General features: G+C 39.6%; 1 protein-coding gene across 1 annotated transcript in view; it reads left to right on the top strand.

Moving 5' to 3' along the window:
- Window positions 1-26419, top strand: part of BPTF (bromodomain PHD finger transcription factor) — a 55553-nt gene that overhangs the window by 2243 nt on the left and 26891 nt on the right. Inside the window, exons 2-10 of the mRNA XM_009902676.2 lie at window positions 11554-12376; window positions 16718-16941; window positions 18360-18560; window positions 19068-19256; window positions 21586-21759; window positions 21963-22138; window positions 24087-24442; window positions 24726-24857; window positions 25705-25834. Of these exons, the coding sequence (XP_009900978.2) occupies window positions 11554-12376; window positions 16718-16941; window positions 18360-18560; window positions 19068-19256; window positions 21586-21759; window positions 21963-22138; window positions 24087-24442; window positions 24726-24857; window positions 25705-25834 (2405 nt within the window). The remainder of the gene's footprint in view (window positions 1-11553; window positions 12377-16717; window positions 16942-18359; window positions 18561-19067; window positions 19257-21585; window positions 21760-21962; window positions 22139-24086; window positions 24443-24725; window positions 24858-25704; window positions 25835-26419) is intronic.

Below are 26419 nucleotides of genomic sequence, written 5' to 3'. Positions count from 1 at the left end.
AATCAAAATAAGTACATGTGTTAGGAAATTAATTCAATTTAGAGGTGATGTTTTTCATCTGTTAGTTTACCTGTTGCAGGGATGTACCGCAATCAAAATGAAATTTTCGAATGTGTATTGAAGAGTGAGATCTGACTTTACAGAAGGGAAAACCTACAGTATTCCCTTGACTTTCAACTCTTCATTTTCTGCTTAGTTGTGGTCACTTTGGTTTTTATTATTCTTTTTGGAGGATGCATTTGTAAGGGAAGTAATGTTTTTACTGTTTTAAATGGCTAGGTCAGTAAATTTAATTTTTACCTGAGCATCCAGGTTTGAAAAGAGTTCTACAGAGTATGAGAGTATTCCATTTTTGAAATGTGCTTAAGTCTTCTGGCAAAATAACAGGATACCTCTGTGTGCATTGTTGTGCAAGCATGGACAGGTTTAATGTGTTGTTTAGGTGTATCAGAAACCATTTTGATAATTTACACGTTTATTTCTCACTTAGGGTGACTTCAGTTAACTTCAAGCTAAGTTGAAGTGTGAACGTTTTCATCCCTCAATGTTTGTTTGTTTGTTTTTTATACTGAGTGTTTGATAGTTAAAACATCTGCGTTGTTACTTTGGCAATTCTCATTAGTTCAGTCTTTGCCTAAAGGTCTCCCTCTCTCCCACCCTCTCTCCCAAACGTGCTGTTGCCCTTTTGCAAAGAAAGTAGGAACTTTTCATTTGATCAGCTCAGTCTGTGGCTTGTTTCTGCTGAACGAATACCTGCGTTGTAAGCACTGCTACACAGTGGTGCCACTAATTGAATTCTTTGTCTTATCATACTCCAGGAAGAGACACTTGACATTAGAGCAGCACTAACAGGCAAAGAAAAGCTTCTGCTAACCCCAGTGTCTGCTTGATAGTAGCCAGTGCAGAGAAGAGCGTTAGTGACAAGTCAAGCATATAGTGATAGGTCTTCAGAGTTCCTTCATGGGCTCGTGTTCTTTGGGTCAGGTGCATGCCAAGCCAGAACTGGTCTTCAGCTATGTTTAGATATGTTTCTTGGTGGTTTGTGTTTGTTTGTTTGTTTCCTTTCATATCTTTGTCTTCAAACCGGACAAATTGTAATACACAATGACAGAAGGGCTTGAAGGAGTGTCTCCTCCGTTGTTTTAAGCTGCCTCCTGACAGAGTGGTGGGGTTGCGCGCTGGGATTTTGCTACTAGCGTTGTGCTCTACTTATCTCCCTTCAGTCACCTTCAGCCTGAATTACTGCCACTTTCAGGTGTAGTCTTGAGGGTTGAAGAGTTTGGTTTTTGAGAGCAGGGATGTTGAAAAATTGCAGTCTTAATGAAACTCTCCTACCACCCAAGATTGTACACACAAATCACATCCCACTAAAAGGAGTGACAGACTTTTTGCAGTTCTTTCAAACTTACTTCGAGCAGTGAATTAAAACATCACAGTGCAGTCTCTTGAGCCAGGAAAGGCTCAGTTCTTGTGCTCTCCTGGGAAGTTTGTGATGTATCTTGAACTATATTATTATTCAGGTATTTAAAGAAGCAAAATCTTAATGGTAAAATGCCTTTCATACAATGCTTAAAAATGGTATGGTGAAAGCTTGTTGTGTGAATTCAGATGATGTTTCTCAGTGCTTTTTTGGTAGAGGGATTTTGTATTATGTCTCTTCTAATCCTTTTGGGTCCCCAGAAGGAAAATGTATCTTTAGGAGAAGTATCTTAATATATCTTGTATCACCAAAAACTTTGACCATCACCTGTCCACTGTAAGTTCTACGTTAAGCTTGTTACAGTGTTGCATGAATTGCAGAATTTTAAGAGTGATTTAATCAAGATGCCCAGAACTCCTTCATTTTTCTGTTTCTTATTTTTCATTGTCAAAAAGTTGGGAAACTAGCTTTAGGGAGAGCTGCACATCTACGTTTTGGCTGAGATAATCATCAGTCTGTCTAACAAGCAAATGCACAAGTGGAGTTGTGAGCCAAAAGATTTGGCTTAAAATACATTAAATTTTTAGATGGATTTTGCTGATCAGTGAGCATTTACAGTGATTTACCATCACTTCTGTTAAGCAGTTACCTCCCCAGTCTGATTTTATCCTGTGAGTGGAGGAATTTAAGAGGAAATGAGGTGCTTCATTTTGTGTGTCTGCAGTAATTTTACATCTTAACACATTTCCATGCTCTTGAAGAACTGTTTTTTGTGGAGATGTTGTGTGAGAAGATTTACCAGCCTCCCAAACATCTAACCTAGGGTACCTTGTTCTCTAAATTGAATCTGACATTCTCTTACTTTACCAGTTAGTAACCTGAACTGTGATTTGTACTCTAGAGGAACTATCACTAGTTCATCATGCCAGTCATGAAAAGTCCTAGCAAAGAAATTGTGTAGCTGGCCAAAGGAGTAAATCTGTGGCTGATTCTGTTGTATTGACATGCAAATGTGTAGCTTATCTGAAGAGAGCATTTGTCACTTCAGGCATCTAAGAAGCTCTGTGCAGCAAATACCATTCCATTATTGAAGTGTGTATGTTATAAAAGGTAGAATAATTTGATGTGCTGTGGATGAGTTTATTGTGCTAACTTCTTTTGTAGGTCGCTGAGCATTTTCTGGCGTAGAACAGGTGTAAGGTGAAGAAAAGTTCATTTTAGTAGATTTGGGCTGGCTCTCAGGGCTCACTAAGTTCTGAAATTGGTTACAGCTTATCCTGAGTGTGTCCCAACTAAGCAATTGTCAGAGTGTTCCTGAAAATGGTTGTGCTGTTGCTGCTTGTTTGGTTTGGTTTTGCCTGGATTTTAGGCACTAAAGGGTTATGCCATTGTGCCTTTCTCAGAATGAGTGTGGGATCTCATCTGCTGCTGTCTTGTGTTAGTTATCCAGTGTTACAGTGTTACCTTAAAATATAGTGAGGTATTCCTAGCACCAACTGAGAGCGTGGTGGTGGCCATCATGTGGAAAAGTTCCATCATGGATTTAGGAAGAGCAGGTCCTGCCTGACCAACCTGATCTCCTTCTATGATCAGGTGACCTGCCTGGTGGATGTGGGGAAGGCTGTGGATGTAGTCTACCTGGACTTCAACAAGGCCTTTGATACTGTCCCCCACAGCAAACTCCTGGCCAAGCTGTCAGCCCCTGGCTTGGACAGCAGCACTCTGTGCTGGGTTAGGAACTGGCTGGAGGGCCGAGCCCAGAGAGTGGTGGTGAATGGTGCCACATCCAGCTGGAGGCCAGTCACTAGTGGTGTTCCCCAGGGATCAGTGCTGGGCCCCATGCTCTTTAATATCTTTATTGATGATCTGGATGAGGGTATCATCAGTAAGTTTGCAGATGACACCAAGCTGGGGGCAGGTGTTGATCTGTTAGAGGGTAGGAGAGCTCTGCAGAGGGACCTTCACAGGCTGGACAGATGGGCAGAGTCCAGCGGCATGAGATTTAACACATCCAAGTGCCGGGTTCTGCACATTGGCCACAACAACCCCATGCAGTGCTACAGGCTGGGGTCAGAGTGGCTGGAGAGCAGCCAGGCAGAAAGGGACCTGGAGGTACTGGTTGACTGTAGGCTGAACATGAGCCAGCAGTGTGCCCAGGTGGCCAAGGTGGCCAATGGCATCCTGGCTTGTATCAGGAATAGTGTGGGCAGCAGGAGCAGGGAAGTCATTCTGCCCCTATACTTAGCACTGGTTAAGCCACACCTTGAGTCCTATCTCCAATTCTGGGCCCCTCAGATTAGGAAAGATGTTGACTTGCTGCAATGTGTCGAGAGAAGGGCAACAAAGCTGGTGAGTGAGGAGTTTGGAGCACAAGCCCTATGAGGACAGGCCAAGGGAGCTGGGGTTGCTTAGCCTGGAGAAGAGCAGGCTGAGAGGAGACCTTCTTGCTGCCTACAGTTACCTGAAGGGAGGTTGTAGCCAGGTGGGGGTTGGTCTCTTCTCCCAGGCAACCAGCACCAGAACAAGAGGACACAGTCTCAAGCTGTGCCAGGGGAGGTTTAAGCTGGATGTTAGGAAGTTTTTCATAGAAAGAGTGATTGGCTATTGGAATGGGCTGCCCAGGGAGGTGGTGGAGTCACCATCACTGGAGGTGTTTAGGAAGAGACTGGATGGGGCGCTTGGTGCCATGGTTTAGTTGACTAGATAGTGTTGGATGACAGGTTGGACTTGATGTTCTCAAAGGTCTTTTCCAACCTGGTTAATTCTGGAAACAAACAAACAAACAAACACCCCCTTAAATTCATCACATAAAATCGGTAGAGAAACCTTAGTTTGCTTTAGGAGTGAACTACTGACATGTGCAAACAGGAAATACAGACAGCCAGAAGTTTTAGTTTTAAAACAGTGTTTTAAGAGCATAAAGACCTAGTTTTGTATAACCCAGAGCAGAAGTCAATGTAAGAGCACATGGAGATTTTCTGTATTATGAGTGCTTTCAGGAAGATGTTCTCAGCATCTAGTCAAATGACTGATATTTTGTTTTTTTCATTTGTTCTTCAATTTTAAATGCTTCTGGGCTTTGAAATGTCTCATTTTTAATGTTGGTTTAGATTGTAAATGAATCTGGTTTATGGTTGGGTTATGATTTGGATTAGGCAGGATTGTTGCAAAGCAGTCTTCAAACTGGAGCTACATTTACAAGTAGTTAAAAATGCATCTTACTCTTTCAGAAAAATTTTCTGGAAGAGATTGACTTGTGAATATTAGAAATGTGTTGATTGTCATGTTGGCATTTTTATAAAGGAAAAAAAAAGTGTTTTGTGTAAGTCAAAGCCTTTAATTCTGGCCCATCCCAAGAAAAAAGATTCAGATTTTTCTATTTTGGTACTGCTTTTCATAATATATTCTTGGGTTATGTTAAACTGATTCATTTTTACTTTCTTCTTTGGAGTGAGCAGAACAAATGCTCTCCCAAGAGGGTGACTTTTAATTAAGAAACCAGTTTGGGTATTGCTGTGACAAACATGTAGCTATATTCAGTTCGTGCATTCTTCTGTGAAAAAAAAAAAAAAAAGAAAGAAAGAAAAAAGAAAACACACAAAAACTGTTCTCTTATGCATTTTCACCAACTGTTTTTGGTTTTCACCATGATATCTAACAAGACCTTGTGTGTTGCTGTGCATTCTCATTTGGAACTTGCCTCGTGCACAGTAGTAATATGAAACAGTAAATACCTGACTCTTGGCGTGTTTATTAAAACCAAAGAAAAATAGGACAGTATCAGAGGGGTAGTCAAAAGCCAAAATTTCCATGAGGAGGGAAAACCTAGGAGAGGGCATCTTTCCTAAGGAATACTTGTGCTTCCTATAGCTGCCAATTGGTCTTTATGGTGAGATGTTTCTGTAGTGACTCATCATCTGGAAGACAAAACCAACCCAGTTCTATTTTACTTAAGATGGACTTTTATGTAAGAGTAGTGTAGTTTGACTTGTGGAACTTGTAGCCAAAAATTAGTCTCATATTGGGAGCAAATTCAGTCTTCTCACTTGGCTGTGGTCAGTTTTGTGGAATACCCTTTGGGGACTTTGCTCTGTATTCCCCTTCACATCCTGCAACAGATCACTGAACTATCTGAAACTCCTCAGTCTGTATTTTCTCTCCCTTATACTCTTACCATGTTTACCCTCTCCTCTGCAACTGTGTACAGGAACTCTACACCAGTGCTGAGAAATTAAGAGGAAGGACAGTTTTTTGAGAAGAGAAATGAGACCTATCGTAGGCCTTCTACTGAAGAAATGCTGGAACCAGTGTTTATTTTTCAGGTCATACCAGTGCAGCTACCACTCTCTCCCTGTTTAAACAAGACAGTGTTTCTGGCAGAATATTTGACCTGCATCCACCAGTCCATTAGTTGAAATATGTTGGGCTGAAAGGCTGTGTTTACTGGAACCACACATCTGTGTGGAGCAAAGGATATGTAAGTGAGACAAGGCAAAGCTGGATGCTTACGATTTTTTTTTAGGCCACATATGTATGGTCATTGGAATACAACTAAAGCACAGGTAGCATGGAAGTCATATTTAGTCAAATTTCTGTATTCTGGACACTGATGTAAATGGTTCATTGAGACACTTTGCTTTAAAACTCTCTACATAAACCAGAAGATACTTTGAAGATGGTCAAAGTATTTTGAAACTTTATGTCTTCCTGTAGTAAAGAGTTACAGATGTGACTTTCCCTTTTCTTCTCTCAGGCTGTGAATGAAAATGGAGACAAGGTTTCTGGTCCTTAGAAACTCCATCTATAAATTTCAAAAGGGTCAACATTTGAGCTGAACAGGTTGAATAGATAGAAACTGGGGGGGAAGGGCAAAAGATTGGGAGTTTTAAGTGCTTCAGTAAATTCTGGGTTTGGGTGCTCAGCCTATTTCTTCAGTAACTTTATTTTATTTGAAAAATTATCATTGTGTTTGCTTAAATATTTGTAATATAATTTATTTTAATAGATTATAGTAAGTGTAGACTATAATTATCAATAGCTATAATTAAATGTGCCATGTGAATAAAACTGTTTACTCTTTAATCTTAATTACAGGCAGCTCTTCAACTAGAGAATTCAAAATAGGGAGAGGCAACCATTGCAGACTGCTTCATCTCTTTTGGAGACAACTAGTGAAGGAATGCAATTTAGAAGAAGTTTATGCTAGGTAGAAGTGTAATGCTGAGACCCTCAAGATGGTCTGGATCCTGCAAATAGTCCAATCATGGCAGCAGAAGGCTATTGGCAGATTAATTTATTCTTCCAAATAAAACTATGGAATTTGAATGGCATAGAAGTGGATGTTTTCTTTCTTTACTGTGGCTCAGATTTGGTGGAGTTTGATTCAGGGGGTTGGTAAATGTGCAGAAGCAATCATAGAAGTATGCAGTTTGCATGTAATAAAACTTGAGTCCAGTTTGGGAAACTTCAGTGTGAGCAAATTGACTTTCTTTAATTGAGACCAGATACAGCTAGGTTCAATGTCCAGTCAGTCAGGTGGTGGATCTGTTTAAAGGAGAAGTAACTTCTGCTAGTACACCTGCTTTGCAGTCCTCTTGATGTTTTTTGTTTTGGACAAAGCAGTCCATACTGCACTTTCTACTTAAAATACTCTGCTGAGATTTCCTCACTGGAGTTGTTAAACTATTCCATACTTCGGTTTTTTGAATGCGTAAGAGTGTAATGCACATATGTGGTGTCCCAAGTTATTGTGTAATCATCAGTTGTACAGTCTGCACAAGCTGCTTCTTAAATATTTAAATAGGGATCATTAAATTGTTTTTTGATCAATTTAATTAAATGTCAATTAATTGTTTTATGACAGATATACTCAGAATTCCCTGTGGAGAGCAAAATCCATGATAAATGGCAACAAGTTAAAAAGTGTTGTCAAATCCCAAAATCTCTAAAATAATTAAAAGCAGAACAAAATAATTTGAACAAATATTTGAAGAGACTTAAGTTTGGGAGTGAATGTCAAACTCAAGCACTGGATAATTTGCTTTATGGGAAAAGACTTTTCTTGAAAGAGGAAAGGTTGAAAAGGTGGATGTGTTTATTGTAGGAGCCTGTGTTTATTGTAGAAATGCTCAAAATTTGAGGTTTATTTCTGTGTATATGAAGAAGAGGGGGGTAATGGTGAAATATGATCATCAGCATCCTTCACAGAAGCTGAAACTGCTTCTAAGTGTTGGAGCTGTCTGGGATGTGAGAACATTGCAGATAATTGACAGTGAAGAAATTGTTATAATCAGAATTGCAGACAAGTCTGGTGTCCTTATTTGGAGTTCAAAACGGCCTTTCTTCAACTGTCTGAGCTAGTGGCAAGAGAGGGGGTTATCCACCCAGCCAGCAGAGCACGCATTTCTTGACATCACTATATTGTATTGCATTTGCCTACACTTTGAAGTGTGTGCTTAAATTAGTGCTGCAAGATTTATGAGCACCTTGGCAGGAAATGTCTATTTTTTTCACTGGAGATTAGACTGCTTGTATTTGTTGGTTTGGGGTTTTTTGGTTGGTTTTTTAAAGGTGTCTGGAGAGTTTCTTGATAACAATAATACATTTAAACACAAATTTCTGAACTTCCAAACCACACTCTGTGATTCTCTTCCCATGCTGAAGTTCTCTTCAACCCAGGACAGTAAATACCAGTCACAAATTGCAAGTGAAATTGGAAATGCAAAAGCCCAAACCATAGAAAGATTTGAAATACTTCTGTTTCAAAAGTATTGATGATGAAATGATGAAAGACTTTGAAGATTTGAAATTTCAAGCCCCATTCAAGAAAAATATGTCTGGGTACTCTTTCTTTCTAAAATATTCTGTATCTTTGAATACTTTCCTTTTTTAGCTCTGGAAACCAGATTATTTGCAGTGCAGAATTATTCAAAGCAGTTCAGTGCCCAAAGAGAGAAATTATTTGAGCTCTTGGGCCATGATATACAGTATGGATTGGGAGTGTTGAGTGCTACAGTGCAGTAACTGTGCTGCACACAAAGCAATGGGCAAACAAAACATGCATTTTATAATGAAATATGATTTTTCTTCCTGCCTAAACTATTAGTTTTACAGTAACTTTGGAAAGTTTTGTGCTTTATACCAAAGAAAACATGAAAATATGTGGTTTGATTTTAAATAGTCAAAGAGTAGTGTGAATAATACAACCAGACGGTTACATCGTACTTGCACCTAGGTACAGCTTGCTTTTGTGGGATTGAGACATACCTTGGGTCCTGCTAACACATTGATTCTAGACCTCTAACTGTACCAATATGCTGCTTCTGTCATAGGAAGTGTTAAAGAACTTTTTACTTTTCAGAAAATACTAGGAATGCTTGTTTTGAGATTCTTTTTTTCACTTCTCCCCTACGTTTGATGTAACAAATATTCCAGTGTATGTTGATCTCTTGTGAAAGAGGCATCAACAGAGATGGAGAGTCTGGGTGTTGGTTTGTTATTTTTTTCAGTGAAGGATAAGAACAATGCATAGGACAATTGCAATTTTGTTCTCAGGGAAGGAAATCTCAACAAATGAGAGGAAATAAGAAGTCTTTGCTTTTTTCAGTAGCATTCCTTCGTTCTAGTTTATCTTTGCCTGAAGTCCCTGGGGAGGGTTTGTCACTTCTGATTAATTCAGGTAAAGCAGGTTATCATTCTTGCTGTTCTCTGTCTTGAAGGGCTGTTTCTTTTATGGCTTTGCTGTGTGACAGACATTTTTCTGTTGGAATTGTAAACACTGAAAAGAATTCTGGTTTACAGCTCTGCCAGCTTTTTGTGATATCTGGACTCTGGGAAGACTATTAGTGATTTCAGAGCATCTGTTCTGCATTGTTGTTGTCTTGCATGACCACCTTACTAGGACTGATCCTACAGTCCTATAATACTGAAGGAAACTTCAGGACACCCTTAAGTAATTTAGTCTTCAGTAGTGTGTTTCTGGTATGGAGTCTTTTAATTTAACAGCTCTGCTCTATGCATATGTGATCTTGGATCACCATGATAGAAAAGTTGGGTGTAATCTTGATACTTGTGGCTGTGTTTGTGCCTGACTGTGAAACTCCGCTTTTCCCACTGATTTGTGCAGAGCATACTGTAAGAGAGTCTAACAGCAGTCACTCATTTTCCACTGTCAGAACTCAATTAAACTTGGAAATTTGGTTTTACACACAGATGATGTTGACCCAGTACTTCTGTAATAGAAACATCTGGCAGTTCATCTTCTATATTGTTTCAGAGTGTCTCATTTGTTGCATAAGATTTTCATTCTTTAACATTTGAGAGACAGAGAGATCTATCTGATGCCATCTTGCCATTCTAGCTCAGTGATTGATTCATTTTTCTTCTGCTATCATTTGACAAACTGTTGTCCATCAAGGTGTTTCTTAAAGGTAGTTTTTCATTTGGGTAACTTTTTTTCCCCCTTCTTTCCAATACATTAAGGTTTTAATGATGCTGTTGTCAAATTCAGCATCTGGGTATCTGTCTGCCTTAGCAGAACTCTCTTGGGGTTTTGTTGTTTGTTTTTTTTCCCCACTCCACATTAGACTTCTTTCCTGTATTTACAGGAGTACTGAAAGTACTCAAGTAGGGAGGGCTGAACAATCGCAACAGAGAACCATTTCCTCTTGATGGTGATATCCAAGATGACTGGAACATTATCCTGATTTTCTTTAACCATTTATTTTAGTGGGGTCTTTTATGCACAGACTTTGATTAAAAAGTTACTAATGTGAAGTTTAAAATTCCAAAATCCTGTTTGTGTCACTCCCCAGTCTCAGATCACACACTATGTAATACTTACGTTACTTCTAATTGAAGTGTGCATATGAAATAGCTGTTACAGACAGCTTCATTTTTCTTTTGGCTTTTCTCTGTGAATAAAATACATCCTGCCAACAAATTCTCTAGAAAATTAAAAACTTAGCTGTTGACCACATTGTCAATATGGTCAGCAGAGGACCTATACCAGTGTTCATCTCAGTTCTTGGTTTTATAATTACTTTCTGTGGTTTTATGATTAAGTTGTTGGTTTTTAACAAAAATATGAAGTATGTTTAATGAGTGGATTTTAATACTTCAACTGTTAATAGATGCAAAATAGTTGCATATAGCTGGAGACTTTTATTGTTTAGGGAGAAGACTGAAATATTTCATTTCTAGTAGTGCCATTTACAAACTCTTTCCTCTTTTATTACTCCTGCTTGGCATCATGGACAGCAGAATTAAAGGAAAGAACATGTAGCATCTCATCAGAATTAGGATCTGAGACTGAGTGTAATTAATTCAGTGTCTTTTAGATAGTGATAGAGCTCTTCAGATTAGCTTTTTGTGCTAGGCTTTGTCCTTCCATAATTCTACCTCCTTCTCGTTCATGGATATTTCCTATTTTATTGGATGTTTGGGTTTTTATGGGGTTTTTTTTTAAAAGTTGGGAGTTCCTGAAACATTTTCATAAAGCATCACATTTAACTTTTATTTCTGGCACATAGATATCCAGGAGAAATACTCTAGTTAGAAAGCAGTGATCAAAGTGATTTAGATTCTCTCTGTATTTTAATTTGATTGAAATGGATGTCCTAAGACGTCTGCTTGAAATGATACTTCCTTTATGTTGCTGGACAGGAGAATAGCTTGCAGTGTTTTAATTCAAAATATCTGTCGTTTGAAGCTTGATGCTTTTGAATGTAAAGCTAAAATTCCAGGGAGGAGCAATAAACTAGTCATGCCGAATAAAAATGAGGAAAAGTTCTAAATTAATTAGTATTTTGGCTGAGGGGAATGCCTTTCTTTTTAACTAATTTAAACAATTGAAATTCTAGATGTAGTTTTAAAGATTCAGTAGATTTATGTTCTGTGGGAGATGCAGCTGCTCTAAGTGTCTAAAACAAAGCTTCAGACATCTCATGTGTTTAATTTTCATCCTGTTAATTAGAGTATTAGATTATTAGCTGAATTACCACCTTTGGGTATCTGTGAAGGTGTGAATACTTAATTTGCCGTAGTCCAGCAAGTTTGACACAGCCGTTGATGATAGATGTTTAAACACCCTGATCTGTGAATGGCACGATTCTTACTGTTATTTCTTATTCCAGGTAGGAGAAGACCAAGAGTTCATCGTCCTCGTTCTCCAATACTGGAAGAAAAAGATATTCCACCCTTGGAGTTTCCTAAATCCTCAGAGGACTTAATGGTGCCCAGTGAGCATATAATGAATGTTATTGCTATCTATGAGGTACTAAGGAACTTTGGCACTGTTTTACGCCTCTCTCCTTTTCGTTTTGAGGACTTCTGTGCTGCTCTGGTAAGTCAAGAGCAGTGCACACTTATGGCAGAGATGCATATAGTGCTTTTAAAAGCAGTTTTACGTGAAGAAGACACTTCAAATACTACCTTTGGACCTGCTGACCTCAAAGATAGCGTTAATTCCACTTTGTATTTCATAGATGGAATGACGTGGCCAGAGGTTCTGCGGGTTTATTGTGAGAGTGACAAGGAATACCATCATGTTCTTCCTTACCAAGAGACAGAGGACTATCCTTATGGACCAGTAGAGAATAAAATCAAAGTTCTGCAGTTCTTAGTGGATCAGTTTCTTACCACAAACATTGCACGTGAAGAGTTAATGTCAGAAGGTGTAATTCAGTATGATGATCATTGTAGGGTTTGTCACAAACTTGGGGATTTGCTTTGCTGTGAGACTTGTTCAGCTGTCTACCATTTGGAATGTGTGAAACCACCTCTGGAGGAGGTACCAGAAGACGAATGGCAGTGTGAGGTCTGCGTGGCACACAAGGTGCCTGGAGTAACTGACTGTGTTGCTGAAATCCAAAAAAATAAACCATATATTCGACACGAACCTATTGGATACGACAGGCATAGGCGGAAATACTGGTTCCTGAACAGGAGAATCATTATGTAAGTAAACTGAGCACTGAGTGCTTCCTGAACAGTAACACTGCATTGAGTGGATTTTTAATATATTCTGGAAGTTGCTGTTGCCATGTTAAAATTGTTAGAAGAGACTATTGTGTGCTGGTTTGTTAAGTAGGTATTTCATAAAATGGCTTAGGTTGGAAGGGACCTTAGAGATCATATACTCCAGCCTCCTTGCCATGGACAGTGACACCTCTCAACTAGACTTGGACCTATTCCAGAGTCTCACCACCCTTGTACTGAAGAACTTCTTCCTAAGATTTAGTCTAAGCCTACTCTGCCTCAGCTTAAAATCATTCCCCCATGTTATTAATCCATCAATTTTCCCCAAAATACTCTCACAATCTATATATAAAGAGAGGGGAAAAAACCCAGGACCTGTGCATAACACACATCAATGTGAATAAAAGAAAGGGAGTTTTAATGAGAACTCCCCGGTTACTTGCAATAGCTGCTAAATGTAGTTCAACTCTTCTTGTGATCACATGGTGCATAGGGCAGTAGTGCCAATGTACTCACCTGCTGGGATGGAGTTTGGCTGTGGGATGCTGATCCTGGTTTGATGGACTGCTGTTGAAGCCAAGGCCTAACACCATCTCTGTTAACTGGAAATGCAGAAAATGCTGTATGTGAACGCTTTGCGTAAACAAAGTCAGACCAGCAAGAACTGCCTGTCTTCAAGTGATCTGCTTTGTATCTTTAACTCAATTTCAAATCAAAACAAGGCAGGTAGTGACAGGACCAAGGGTAATGGCTTCAAATGGAAGAAGTTTAAATTAGACACTGGGATGAAATTCTTCACCATGAGGATGGTGAAGCGCTGGAACAAGTTGCCCAGAAAAGCTCTGGGGGTTCCAGCCATGGAGGTTGGATGGAGCCTTGAGCATCCTGGTCTAGTAAGAGGTGTTCCTGTCTATGGCAGGGGTCTGGAATTAGGTGTTCTTTGATTCTGTGAACCCTTGGTGCTGGGGCTGTGGTGCCCTGATTTTTGAGAAGTTGAATCTGAAATTGTAAAAATACTGCCACATTTTTCACAGGAAAATAGCTAAAGACTGGGTTTTCTTCAAGCCTGTTCTTATTTAATTGTTCACATAATGGAGGAGAATGATTATTTAAGTGAAACCAATGGTATTGTTAATTTAGGAAAATTAAAACATTTTACTAGTTTTCTTGACATGGAATTTCCTGTTCAGTATTATGAACAAAAGAACCCTTAACAGAATTTCATGCAAAAGAGAGTGCAGTGAATATTAAGATATTAGCCAAAGTCTTTAAAAGGGATTGCAAGGACTGTGCTATTGCATATTGCAAACAACACTTTCAAGTACTCCTTTAAAATACAGTGCCCTTTCTCTAATGTATTGATAGCTGATGCTTTAATAATTATGTATCACTGCTTTTTGTTTCCTGTATTCTTCTTTCACACTCTAAAAAGAGAGTCCATGTTCGGTTATTTTGAGTATCAAGTAATCATCTATAAGATGCAGGGCAGCTTTCATACTTTTATCTTTATATAAATATCTCTATTTTTATACTCAGTCACATGCTCTGCATTATGTGGTGTATCATTTGGATGGTGCAGCAGGATGTGATGGTCATCCTGAATCTTCTGTTGCCTCACGCATAATTTTCTACCTTCTAATTCCAGAAAATTAGTTGAAAACTTGATTTTTCACAATAAGCTTGGTTGTGATGGACACGGAACTGATACTTTTTTGCTCTAGTTATCTTTGCTTTAATAATTTACAGATAGTCTCATCTGTACTTTAGAGAGCAGCATAGGGGAAAGGGGGTCCTGGTGTACAACAGGGTGGATATAAACCAAGAATGTGACCTTGTGGCCAGAAAGGCCAATGGCATCTTGGGGTGGATTAGAAGGGGTGTGACTAGTAGGTCGAGAGTTCTACTCTGCTGTGGTGAGAGGAGTATCTGGAGTGTTGTGTCCACTTCTGGGCCCCTCAGTTCAAGAAGGAGCTCAGGGAGCGGCTTGAAAGAGTCCAACACAGAGCCACAAAGATGCTGAAAGGAGTGGAACATCTCCCTGATGAGGGAGCTGAGGCTCTTTAGCTTGGAGAAGAGGAGGCTGATGGGTGACCTCATTCATGTTTATAAAGATGTGAAGAGCAGTGTTGGGAGAACTGAGCCAGAATCTTCTCAGTGATGCCCAATGACAGGACTAGGGGTGACAGGGGCAAGATGGAGCAGAGGTGGTGCCTCAGGAACAGAAGGAAAAACATTTTTGCTGTGAGGGTGATAGAGCCCTGGAGCAGGCTGCCCAGAGAGGTTGTGGAGCCGCCTTCTCTGGAAGTATTCAAAACCCATCTGGACATGTTCCTGTGTGACCTACTCTAGGTGATCCTGCTCTGGCAGGGGAGCTGAACTCAATGATCTTCCAAGGTCCCTTCTAAGGCCTAACATTCTGTGATTATATGGTTTAGTTTTTAATGTCCTTTAGATATTGTAAGAATGCTGTGTTGCAAACCCAGCCATTTCACAATCATGTACTGAGCAAGATCAAATCCCACCTGACATCTTGGATAGTTGAGGGATAATGCCAGAAGCTAAAACCTAGAATTCATTAAATGATATCAGCTCTGTTACAATCAATAGAGTGTATTCACCAATGCCATGTGATCACATGTATCAGAGGAAACCAACAGATCTAAAAGTAATCTGCTCAACTACTCATTTGAAATCTTGCCCAAGAGAATTAGAGAACCAAAATTCTAAATTTTTGCCTTTTTTTTTTTTCCTGAAGGTTTTTTATGGTTTTCTTACTCAATTGTGAATTTAAGTCTTAACAAACTTTGCCAAAATGGGTTGCAGAGAATAGTTTCTGTGGAAATACTTTGGGTGTTAGTGAGTTGGTGATGAGCACTCCAGGCTTCCACTGGCAAACACCTGAATCCTGAAAAGAAATCTGAACAAAGATGAGTTTGTGTAAGCAGGCAGAACAGCAAGCTTGTGCCATCTCATCCTCTGTCTGTGCCTAGAGGAGTAAATGAGTAAAGCAGAGTCAGTTGCTTTTCATGAGCAGAAGACAGCGTTTCTTTGCAATACATCAGGTTTTATCATCCAACCCAAAAGTCTGTTTTGTAGCAATGGTTGTGACAAACGAGTAGTTGAATTTTGAGTAATGTTGCCATTATTAATTTCGTAACCACGGTTGCTTCATAAAGAGAATGTGGAAAATATTATAGAGATGATGATCAAGTTGCCTTATGGTTGTTTGGCTTTCTGAATGTCTGAGGCCAGTTTTTACCATCTTTAATGTACAAGCCATCTAGAGGCAGCCAGTAGAGAACACCAAACAAACCTTCCAAGGTTAGATCTTTCAACTTTCCATTGCTATTGACAATTTGATTCAGTGAGCTGTGGGTCTGTAATGCTTTTACAAGTAGCACAAAGAGAGCAGTGGTTTAGCTGCTCCCACAGGTGAAGGCCGGGCTGAAAAATCACTGTGTCACCCCATAATGGTGTTCAAGGTATTGGGAGTGGCACAAATAAGTGGTCCTGCCCATAGCCAGCCTAGATGTGGCTGCTGCTTCTGAACAGTACTGAACAAGCAATGTTGAAATCAAGTAGCCTTCTGCAGAACCACTTGGAGAGCTTCCTCCTGATGTTCTCCAGCACTCTGGGAGAACCTGTTACCTGAGATACTTACAAAGCTTGCTTGGGTCTGGTAACCCTGTTGAGATGCTTTTAACACTGTGGTACTCCAGTAGTTTTGTCTAGGCTCCTGATATCATGGAGTACCAGATAGAAAAATATGGGAATCTCCATATCCTTTCCAAGGAGCATATTATGACTCTTGTCCCTCACTGGCGCTGTCACAGGTGAACTCCTTATTGATGCTAATGTAAAACATTTTATGAATGTCACATTCTCTGCTTTCAATTTCTTAACTTTGGTGTTTCCTGACTATGCAGTCAGAAGGACTGCCTTTGATGGTTTCTGGAGCCATACCCTTTTTCATTGCTAATCTTTGGAGGTGTAGTCATAGATTACTGGTTACTGCAATAGTAAATATAATGGGAATAAATTTTATTGCCAGATTGGACAAACCAGTTTTAAGGAGACTCTTCAAAGGCTTTCCTGAGGAATTTGCCATGAGGGCTTCTGAGGGGATGAAAAAGAGAAGGAAGTGGGAAAGGAGTATTTGGATACTAAACTGGGTGCAGATGAATGCCATTGTGTGATTTCTTTGTTCATATTTAGATAGCAGCATTTAGTAAGTCTGCAAAAAGAAGACTGATGCTCTTTTTTTTTTTTTTTTCCAATTATCCAGATATTTTAACCTTAAATTTTTATTTTTAAATACAGAGAAGAAGACTCAGAAAGTGAGAAAGATAAGAAAATCTGGTACTATAGCACAAAGATACAACTGGCAGAGTTAATTGAATGCTTAGACAAAGATTACTGGGAAGCTGACCTATGCAAAACTATGGATGAAATGCGTGAAGAAATCCATAGGCACATGGACGTGACAGAAGATCTTACCAACAAAGCAAGAGGCAACAACAAGTCTTTCCTTTCTGCAGCAAATGGTAAGAGTGCTTTGTTTAATGGGAACAGATGTTGGACTTTGAATCAAATACTCGTTTATTTTATTATTAGAAGTTGGTGGAGAAGCATCACACAGGTGCCAGCATGGCTATGTAGTGCTGAGTTCTTGAGGACTCGTCCTCATTTTTAGCACATAAAGAGGCCACTTGAGCCTTCTGATATTCTGCAGGTACTAGAGGAATTACAAGTATAAACTCAGAACAGCAACAGATCAGCCCAAGAGGCTTAAGTGTATCCTGTATTCCAGGATGTCCTGAATGATGTTCTTGATATGCTTAGGGTGTGCCAGGCTGTGATCGTCCCAGGTCTGGAGCAGAGTTGTGTTAACTGTCAAATGTTTCTTGATGTGCCCAGGCAGCCAAGAGGGCCAATGGCATCCTGGCCTGCATCAGGAACAGTGTGGCCAGCAGGAGCAGGGAGGTGATTCTCCCCCTGTACGCTGCACTGGTTAGGCCACACCTTGAGTACTGTGTCCAGTTCTGGGCCCCTCAGTTTAGGAAGGGTGTTGACTTGCTGGAGCATGTCCAGAGAAGGATAATGAAGTTGGTGAGGGGTTTGGAACACAAGCCCTATGAGGAGAGGCTGAGGGAGCTGGGGTTGCTTAGCCTGGAGGAGACTCAGGTGTGACCTTATGGCTCTCTACAACTACCTGAAGGGAGGTTGTAGACAGGCAGATGTTGGTCTCTTCTCCTAGGCAGCCAGTACCAGAACAAGAGGACACAGTCTCAGGCTGTACCAAGGGAGGTTTAGGTTGGATGTTAGGAAGAAGTTCTACACAGACAGAGTGCCCATTGGAACGGGCTGCCTGGGGAGGTGCTGGAGTCACTGTCATTGGAGGTGTTCAGGAGGAGACTTGATGGGGTGCTTGTTGCCATGGTTTAGTTGTTTAGATGGGTTGGATTGGTTGATAGGTTGGACATGATGATCTTGAAGGTCTTTGCCAACTCCTACCATGCTGGGGTTATGTGATGTGTGTGTAGCTCCTCATAAACATTTAACAGTCCCGTGGGAGTGGCAGAAATGGCAAACAGTTGTTCCAGTAGTATACAAAGTGTGGAAGAATGTCTTATCTCTTCTGCAGTTCCCCACCAACTTAATTTATCTACCTTGGAGCAATAAATAGCAACAAAAATCTGTGAAGGTTTGAACTTTGGTTCTAGGGAACGTGCAAAGATTGGGTACTCAGGTTTAAAAATGGTTTTAAGTCATCACTATATACATGCATAATTCTGAGAAATCAATAATTAAATCTTTGGAATTTTAAGTGGGGAAAAGTGGTGAGAAGTTGAATGTTACCTTTTGTCTCCTTGAATAAAGTATTTATGTCATGTTAATTCAGCTCAGTGGCTTTGTAAGTGGTGGTTTGTTGTTTACTGAGGACAACATACTTCTATTGTAGATGAGATTTTGGATGTTATCAGAGCAAGGAAAGGAGAAATAGTGGAAGATAAAACCACAGCAGATGATGAAGCAGAAAAGGCCAAAAGTGACGCTGAAAATGACCAGACAGATGCTGAGAAGGGCAAGGAAGCATCTGGAGACCAAGATAAAACTGAGGAAACACCTGCTGAGCAAGATGGAGAAAAAGTGAAAACAGAAGGTAAAGAAACTGACTGTGCTTTAACAACTTCATTTTGGTGGAGTCCTTAGTTAAGATCCTCACAATTTTTTTTAGTGTTACTGTGATGTTTTCTGTGTGATTTTCTAAGTTATTTTTTAAGGAATATGTGATATTTATCGGTTCCTTTGTGGTTGTACATTGCAGTTGTTTTTCCTGTTAACAATTTCACCAATTTTCCTACTTTGCAAATTAAATACAACCAGCTTGTGGATACCTTGGCTTGAATTAGAGGTGACGCTTACAGGTTGTGATCAATGTGTTTGCAGTAAGCACTATCACATCATTTTTGACATTGTTTTCCTCACCAAAGAGTTTGTTCTTTGATTCTGAGACAATACTACCTCCTTGAGGAAAAAAGGGAAAAGCTCCATGTTGTCCGGCATAATCAAACAGATAAACAAAGCTGCTTTCTATGGATGATGGCAAATGACATCCTGAGGCATACTAAAGAATATCCATAAAGTTTTGTTGTGCATTTTACTATAGAGGCAACAGTCGTTGGGGATAAAAGTAACTCTGTGACATCAAGCACTGATGACAGCAGCACAAATCCTTCTGCAGGAGAGACTAGTTGCTCTGAAGGGAAGAACGCAGTGGGCTGTCAGTCAGAAAGCCTTGATAGCAACAACGTGGCAGAGAAGAAGGTGGCATCAGAGCTCCCTCAGGAACTCTCAGGTACAGAGGGCACTGTCACCAATGCCTCTGTAATTTGGGCAATCTGTTAAGTTTTTCTATCCGGTTTGTCCTCTAAAACCATTCCCAGCGTATATCACTCATGCTGTTTGCTTGCAGTGCCATCCTTTACTGCTACGTTGTCATTAACATTTCAAAGTTAATTTTCTTGCAACTAGTGCTTGAAATTTGTGGCCCATTAGCATTTGTTTCCATGCCTTCAAAGATGACTATGGCTAAGCTTTTTTTTGTGTTCTTTTTTTCTGTATAATATTTTATTTTTCCATAGCGATCCATAACAATTGTTAGCATCCTATCAAAGTTTGTTTCAAATTCTGATTTGCTGCTGGCTTGTTTATTATTTTAACCTCTCATTTACTGTACAAAGTACTAACAAAGAAAGTGTTTTCATTCGTGTGAGTAAAACATAGCGCTGAAATGTCAAGATGGAATTTTACACAGATGTCAGAATTAGAAGCACAGAAGTTCTTGTATTTTAACACATATTGTTCTGCCGTGTCAGTGATGTAAAAGTAGTAATATACACTTTAAAAAAATCCCAACAACAAACAAAAATTGTTAGATTTAGGAATAAATGGGACTTGGTTAGGTGTAATTTAAATTTTCAGTGTAATATTTTAGAATGATATGCTGTGACATTCAGAATTATATTCTGTTGCAAGCTTTACCACATAAGCAAATGCTGAAGTGCTGATTACTATTAAAATGATCAGAGTTTTATTTTCCCTTTTTAAAAAATTCTAAAAATGCTCTCACCTGTGATGCAGCCCTTCTTGGTGTGTTAGGTTTGAAAAAGCAGTAAGCATCATGTCTCCTACATAAATAATTCTCTATTCGGATACAGATTGTAGTTTTGGTGCTTGCAGATGTGAATGTATCTATACCTTGTCAATAGTCTTTGCTAACAGAAGGAGAAAATGAAAGATTAATAATCTGGAAGCTTCACAGTGCACTTTTTAAAAACAAAAATGTCCCAGTGAAAGGGACAAAAAGCCTACATTGTAGATATTTAACCAAATATTTTTGCTCATTCTTATGTTTTTTTTTATTCCATTTAAAGTTAAAATGACTGTGTAGAGGTTTAATGGAAAGACATAGATCCTGTAACTTTGTTCCAAACACATTTATGGGTTCATATTTTAAAGATTCTCTTCTGTATTTATCTTTGTTTCTTTATTATACTTTCGTGGGTACTTTTCTCCTTTCAAAAGTTCTAGCTTATTTTAAAATTAATGGGCTTTCTTTTGTAGGAAGGATGTAGAGGCTCCTCCTTAAGTCTAATTCACTGTATTTATAGTGATGCTTTTGTTTCTATTATGAAATTCCAGTTTGAGAGACACCCATTTGAGAGAGAGGGAGAGAGATACTGAACCCTCACCACTGGCACAGCTACCTTCAAAAAGGAGGAAAATAAGAGTAAAATTCAGAGCTAGACAAGAATGTGTCTGCCACCATCCTTGTTTAAATGCAGTTGGAATTCAGTCTTTTACGAAGAGTCTGTTCCAGTTTGGGTGTTTCCATTCTGCTCCAAACAGCAGGCACCACAGTGGTTCCATTTTTCCCCTTAGTAAAAAAGGAAGTGGATTGAACAGTGCTGGTCACTCACTTGGCAAAGCCAGAAATCAAGATGCCTTCAGATTAAGGATGTTACAGGAATCCCAGAACAAGGACAGCTGAACCCATTTGTCTTACTGAGTTTGACTCCATGCCTCGACCCATGAGATTCTAAGAAGTTGCTATTTTAAGCTTGCAGAGGAGGAGTTTAGACATAGAGTGGTGCCAACTGAACTGTGAAATCTGGGATTCCTGCGAATTAATGTACAGAAGAAAAGACAATCAAAGATACAGTGGAGAACTGGAGAGGAACTGAAGGTGTTTGCCTTGAGAAGCAGCTAGAACACAAGGAAATCAAAAGCAGTAACAGTATAGAAGCTTCAGGGAGACCAAATTTCATGAAATCTTCATTCTAAAAGCAGAACAAAGTCTCAGGAGAGAGTTCTCTGTGTTTGCATCTATAGAGGAAAAAAAAAAGTGTTGTATTTAAAATATGTTCATATTTCATCTAAGCATGAATTTCAGTTCTTTAAAGCTGTAAAAGTTGGAAGTGCTTGAAACAGAACCAAAACCACTTTCATTGATACAGTGCTCTGGAGGGAATGAATATTTTATGGGTATTTCTTCCCAGTTCAGCAAAAGATGTTCAGATGACTCTTTTTTTTTTTTTTTTTTCATGAAAAATTAAAAACTAGGGGAATAAAAGGCATATATCCAGTATAAAAGAAAAACTAAAAATGAAGCTGTTCTTTTGTAGAAGAAACTGGTCAGATGATCCCTACCAACAGCAGCAGTGCATCTGCTGCACCTCTACAGTCAGATGTTGAAAACAGCAGCGGTAGTGAGTTGGGCTCTGGGCAGAATGACTCCATTAAGACACCTGATGATGCTGAAAATGCAGAGAGGGGATCCCAGACTTCAGAAGACATAGGTAATAACGATAATGCTGATAATAACGATGATGATAAGAATATTATTAATAATGTCTCTAACTTTCATTTTACACCTTTGGTTCTTTATAACTTATACATCAATACAAAACTTCCAGTTTTTCAGTCTGCTTTAAAAGGAGACTTTCAATTTTTCAATCTGTTTTAAAAGGTTTTGTTTTTTTTTTCCTTTTCCCCTCGACAGGAGAGAAATCTAATGGTGAAAGAAGTGATTCTCCAGGCGCAGGAAGAGGCACGCCAGGTTCAACGCGAATGCTCACAAGATTACGAAATCCAGATAGCAAGTTGAGCCAGATGAAAAGCCAGCAGGTTGCTGCTGCAGCACACGAAGCAAATAAGTTATATAAAGAAGGCAGAGAGGTTTGTGCACATCTTGGAAATCTCAAAAGAAGTATAAAAGCTGTTTTAGAAAACTGATAATCTCTTAAAGTGATTTTGGCAGACTTTGGAGGTACTTAAAAAGGAAAGGAGTAATGATTAATTGGCAAATGGGGAAACTGAGACCTTTTTTTCATTCTTTGTTCTCTTAACTCATAGAATCATAGAATGGGTCAGAGATCATCTTCTCCAACCTCCCTGCCATGAGCAGGCATGCCTCTCAACTAGATTCAGCTGTTCAAGGCCTCATCCAACCTGGCCTAGAACTTCCTGAGGGAGGAGGTATCCACAACCTCCCTGAGCAGCCTATTCTACAGTCCCACCATCCTCACACTGAAGAACTTCCTAAGATCCAGTCTAAACCTACTCTCCCTCAGCTTCAAACCGTTCCCCTTTGTCCTGTCTCTAGATACCCGTATGAAAAGTCCCTCTCCAGTAGGATCCCTTCAGGTATTGCAAGGCAGCTTTAAGCTCCTGTTTCCCCCAGAGTCTTCTCTTCTCCAGGCTGAACAAGCCCAGCTCCCTCAGCCTGTCCTCGTAGCAGAGGTGTTCCAGCCCTTGGATCATCTTTGTGGCCCTCCTCTGGATTTGCTCCAACAGCTCTGTGCCCTTCTTAGGATGGAGATAGGGGACGCCACAACTGGATGCAGTATTTGAGAGCAGAGTAAATTATGTCTTCAGTAGTATGTCAGAGATCACGTGCACCTCCTTTCCTTTAATGTGCTACTTGTGACAGTTAAGAGAATTGTTTACAGTGTAGCCAGTAATAAGTTGTTTAGGTGGATTGGTTGAGGGGTTGGACCCGATGATCTTGAAGGTCTCTTCCAACCTGGTTTATTATTATTAAGTGATCTGTGTTTTATCTAAAATTCTCTCAGAACTGGCATGCCAAAACTACATCTTTACAGTGCTTTGTGTTTGATTGTTGTTTGAAGAGCTAGGTAATGACCATAACAAATCTCTGCCGGCAGAATGTGGTCCTTTAAAGACAATCACTGCAAAACTGTAGCACTGCTTGATGCAGGCAAAAGTGAAATCTCTCAGATGTCTGCCAGCTGGTATAATTTTTTTTGTATGGCTGGAGGCTGTTTGTTGGATTTTTGATTATTTGGGATTTGGTGTGGGTTTTGGGGGCGTGGTGGTATTTGTGTTGGTTCTGTTTTTTTGTTTGGGTTGGGGTTTTGGTTAATTTTTTTGAAGTAGCCCAGTTTCTCCCAGGAATAAAAGTGTTGCAATTAGTTATCTGCGTATTGTTTGATGTATTAATTTTACTTCTGTTAACTGATTTCCTTTGTAAGTTAGCATTTAGTGTATTTATTCACAAACCTCTCAAATTTGGAACTCGGCTATGAGTAATTTCACAGAATCTCAAAATGGTCTGGGTTGAAGGGGACCTACAAAGCTCATCCAGTCCCACCCCTCCTGCAGTAAACAAGGGGCATCCTCAACTACATCAGGTGCCCAGAGCCCTGTTGATCCTCACCTTGAATATCTCCAGGAATGTTATCTATGCCATGATTTCAAAGTCCAGGATATTTATTTGCTTAGCTACACGTGAATTCTGTGATTTACCAAGGAGAGGTTCCACGGAAAGCTCACTGAAGTTTAGTGAAGCGTTTCCCAAAGCTGTCTCCCTCAGTGAGCATAATTTAGAGAAGCAAAAAGAGTTTCTATTTGACTTCCTGAGGAGCCTGGATTGCAGATTTCTTTTTAATGTTGTAGTTGATCTTTGGGAATATCCTAACTCTGTACAGTCAGTGACGAAGTACATATATTAAGTATATCAAATAAGAAGCTATTTGCTTCTACAGACTGATAAAAGGTATTTTTATTACGGTTTATGTAGACAATCAAAGCTGAAATCCAAAATAACTACATAGAAATATTTGAAACTTAAGTGAACCTTCTAAATCTTCCTTTCTTTCACAAGGTCCTGGTGGTCAACTCTCAAGGGGAAGTCTCTCGGATGAACACAAAAAAGGAGGTTGTGATGAAAGGAAATCTCAACAATTACTTCAAGCTAGGGCAAGAGGGGAAGTATCGTGTTTATCACAACCAGTATGCCACTAACTCCTTCGCGCTGAACAAGCACCAGCACAGGGAGGATCACGACAAGAGACGACATCTCTCACATAAGTTCTGTCTGACTCCTGCTGGAGAGTTCAAATGGAATGGGTCTGTACATGGGTCCAAAGTTCTTACCATATCCACTTTGAGGCTAACTATTATTCAGCTAGAAAACAATATCCCGGCGTCATTTCTTCACCCTAACTGGGCTTCCCACAGGTAAATTAATAAATGGAAATGCATCTTGTCTTGCTTTGCTTGTGTTTTTTGCTAACAGCATTAATAAACAATAGCCTTTGTCTTTTTGAATCAGTGATTTCCAAGCATTGTCCTTCGTTATATTTAAACACAAAATAACCTCTGTGGGTTTTGTGCTGAATGCACAGTTGAGTGAAGTTTTCAAATACAGGAGGTTTTCATCCTAGTGTGAAAATGTTATGAACATAGTATGCTGTGTTAGTGCATGTATACATTTCAGGTTTTTATCTTTTCCCCAATTTAGGTCTAACTGGATTAAGGCTGTTCAGATGTGCAGTAAACCCAGAGAGTTTGCACTGGCACTGGCTATATTGGAATGTGCAATTAAACCTGTTGTCATGCTGCCAATCTGGCGGGAGTCCTTGGGGCACACTAGGTAAAATAAATAAGGGTTCAAATCCTTTTGAATAGGAGAACTTTTCTTTGTTCTACAATGAGTAGTTTCTCTAAGCCCTGTAAGAATCAAGTTTAAATTTAGTCAGTTGTTCAGGACTTCTCAAACAGAAACTGAGAGGGGACCTTGTCAATGCTTATCAGTATCTAAAGGGTAAGGATCAAGAGAATGGGACCAGGCTCTTTTCAGTGGTGCCCAGGGACAGGACAAGGGAGAAGAGACACAAAGTGGAACACAGGAAGTTCCACCTTAGAAGTTTCTCTTTTTGCTGTGAAGGTGCTGCCACACTGGAGCAGGCTGCCCAGAGGGGTTGTGGAGTCTGCTCTGGGGACTTCAAAGCCACCTGCATGTGATCCTGGGCAACCTGCTGTGGGTTAGCAGGGGGGTTGGACTACATGATCCCCAGAATTTGCTTCCACCCCCACCAGTCTGTTATTCTATGAAAATGCATGACAGTGTTTGTATAATATCATTGCTCCTGCAAAGCAAGCTTGTTTATCCGAGACAGTCTCCAAGGGTTAAAACTTGGGCAGACTAAAAGAGCAAATTTCAACACACTTAGTTCAGTGGAGTCTGTCTGTTGTGTGTCATTGTGGCACACAAGCAGAAATGAGATGTCTGGTGTTAGACACAGTAGCGGGCAGCTGTGTTTACCTTCCTGGAATAGCCAGAAGAACAGTGCTCCTGTTGTAGGTACTTCATAAAACCTGATACTGGGCATTCCTTTCAACTTCAGGTATTTATTCAAAGGAGTAGTACATGCTATTGTTTGAGTTGTATTTGCTTACCTGATTCTGTACTTAAATGCTCTTTAATGTCTGTGTATTAGATTACGTAGAATGACAGCAATAGAAAGAGAAGAAAAGGAGAAAGTGAAAAAAAAAGAGAGAAAACAAGAAGAGGAAGAAACAATGCAGCAAGCTACTTGGGTGAAATACACATTTCCTGTCAAACATCAGGTAAGGCTTTCTTTTATTTGAAGAATAAACAAAATGCAGAAACTGTTAATTTCTTACTCTTATTTTTGTTTCCATTTTAAATGTAACATCATTGCATCACTCCCAGCCATTGTAATAGGAACTGTGCCCATGTATTCCAGCACATAATCTTGGTCTGAACTAAATTTGACATGTGTTACGTGCTCTTACTGACCCTGCCTGAGTTGACAGATGTTTGTCTGCAAAATCCAGCCTTTCCTAACAGAAAGGTTCTAGGTGGTTAATGGAATCTTGTCTGTATGTCTGTCCCTGTCCACTGCTCCCATCCCCATTCACCTAAAAATCTAGCCTACCTACCTTTACTTGGGAAGCTTATATGATATGATGGGAACTGCTATAGAAACCTCTTCGTCTTATCTTACAGTTGATATGAAATACTTTTGTTGGAGTGGTTCTTTGCTCTGAATTTGTGTGTGGTAACAGACATGTTGATTCAAAAACTTGGGTAATCTTTCAGCTTTTAGGTAAATAGATTCTCACTGTTGCATGAAATAAATATGATGTTAGGTATTAGAATCAATTTCATTATCAGCAGCTATATCTTTA

The sequence above is a fragment of the Dryobates pubescens genome, chromosome 20, assembly GCF_014839835.1.
Source record: "Dryobates pubescens isolate bDryPub1 chromosome 20, bDryPub1.pri, whole genome shotgun sequence".
Classification (NCBI taxonomy): domain Eukaryota; kingdom Metazoa; phylum Chordata; class Aves; order Piciformes; family Picidae; genus Dryobates; species Dryobates pubescens.
This window is presented reverse-complemented; position numbering and strand designations above follow the sequence as displayed.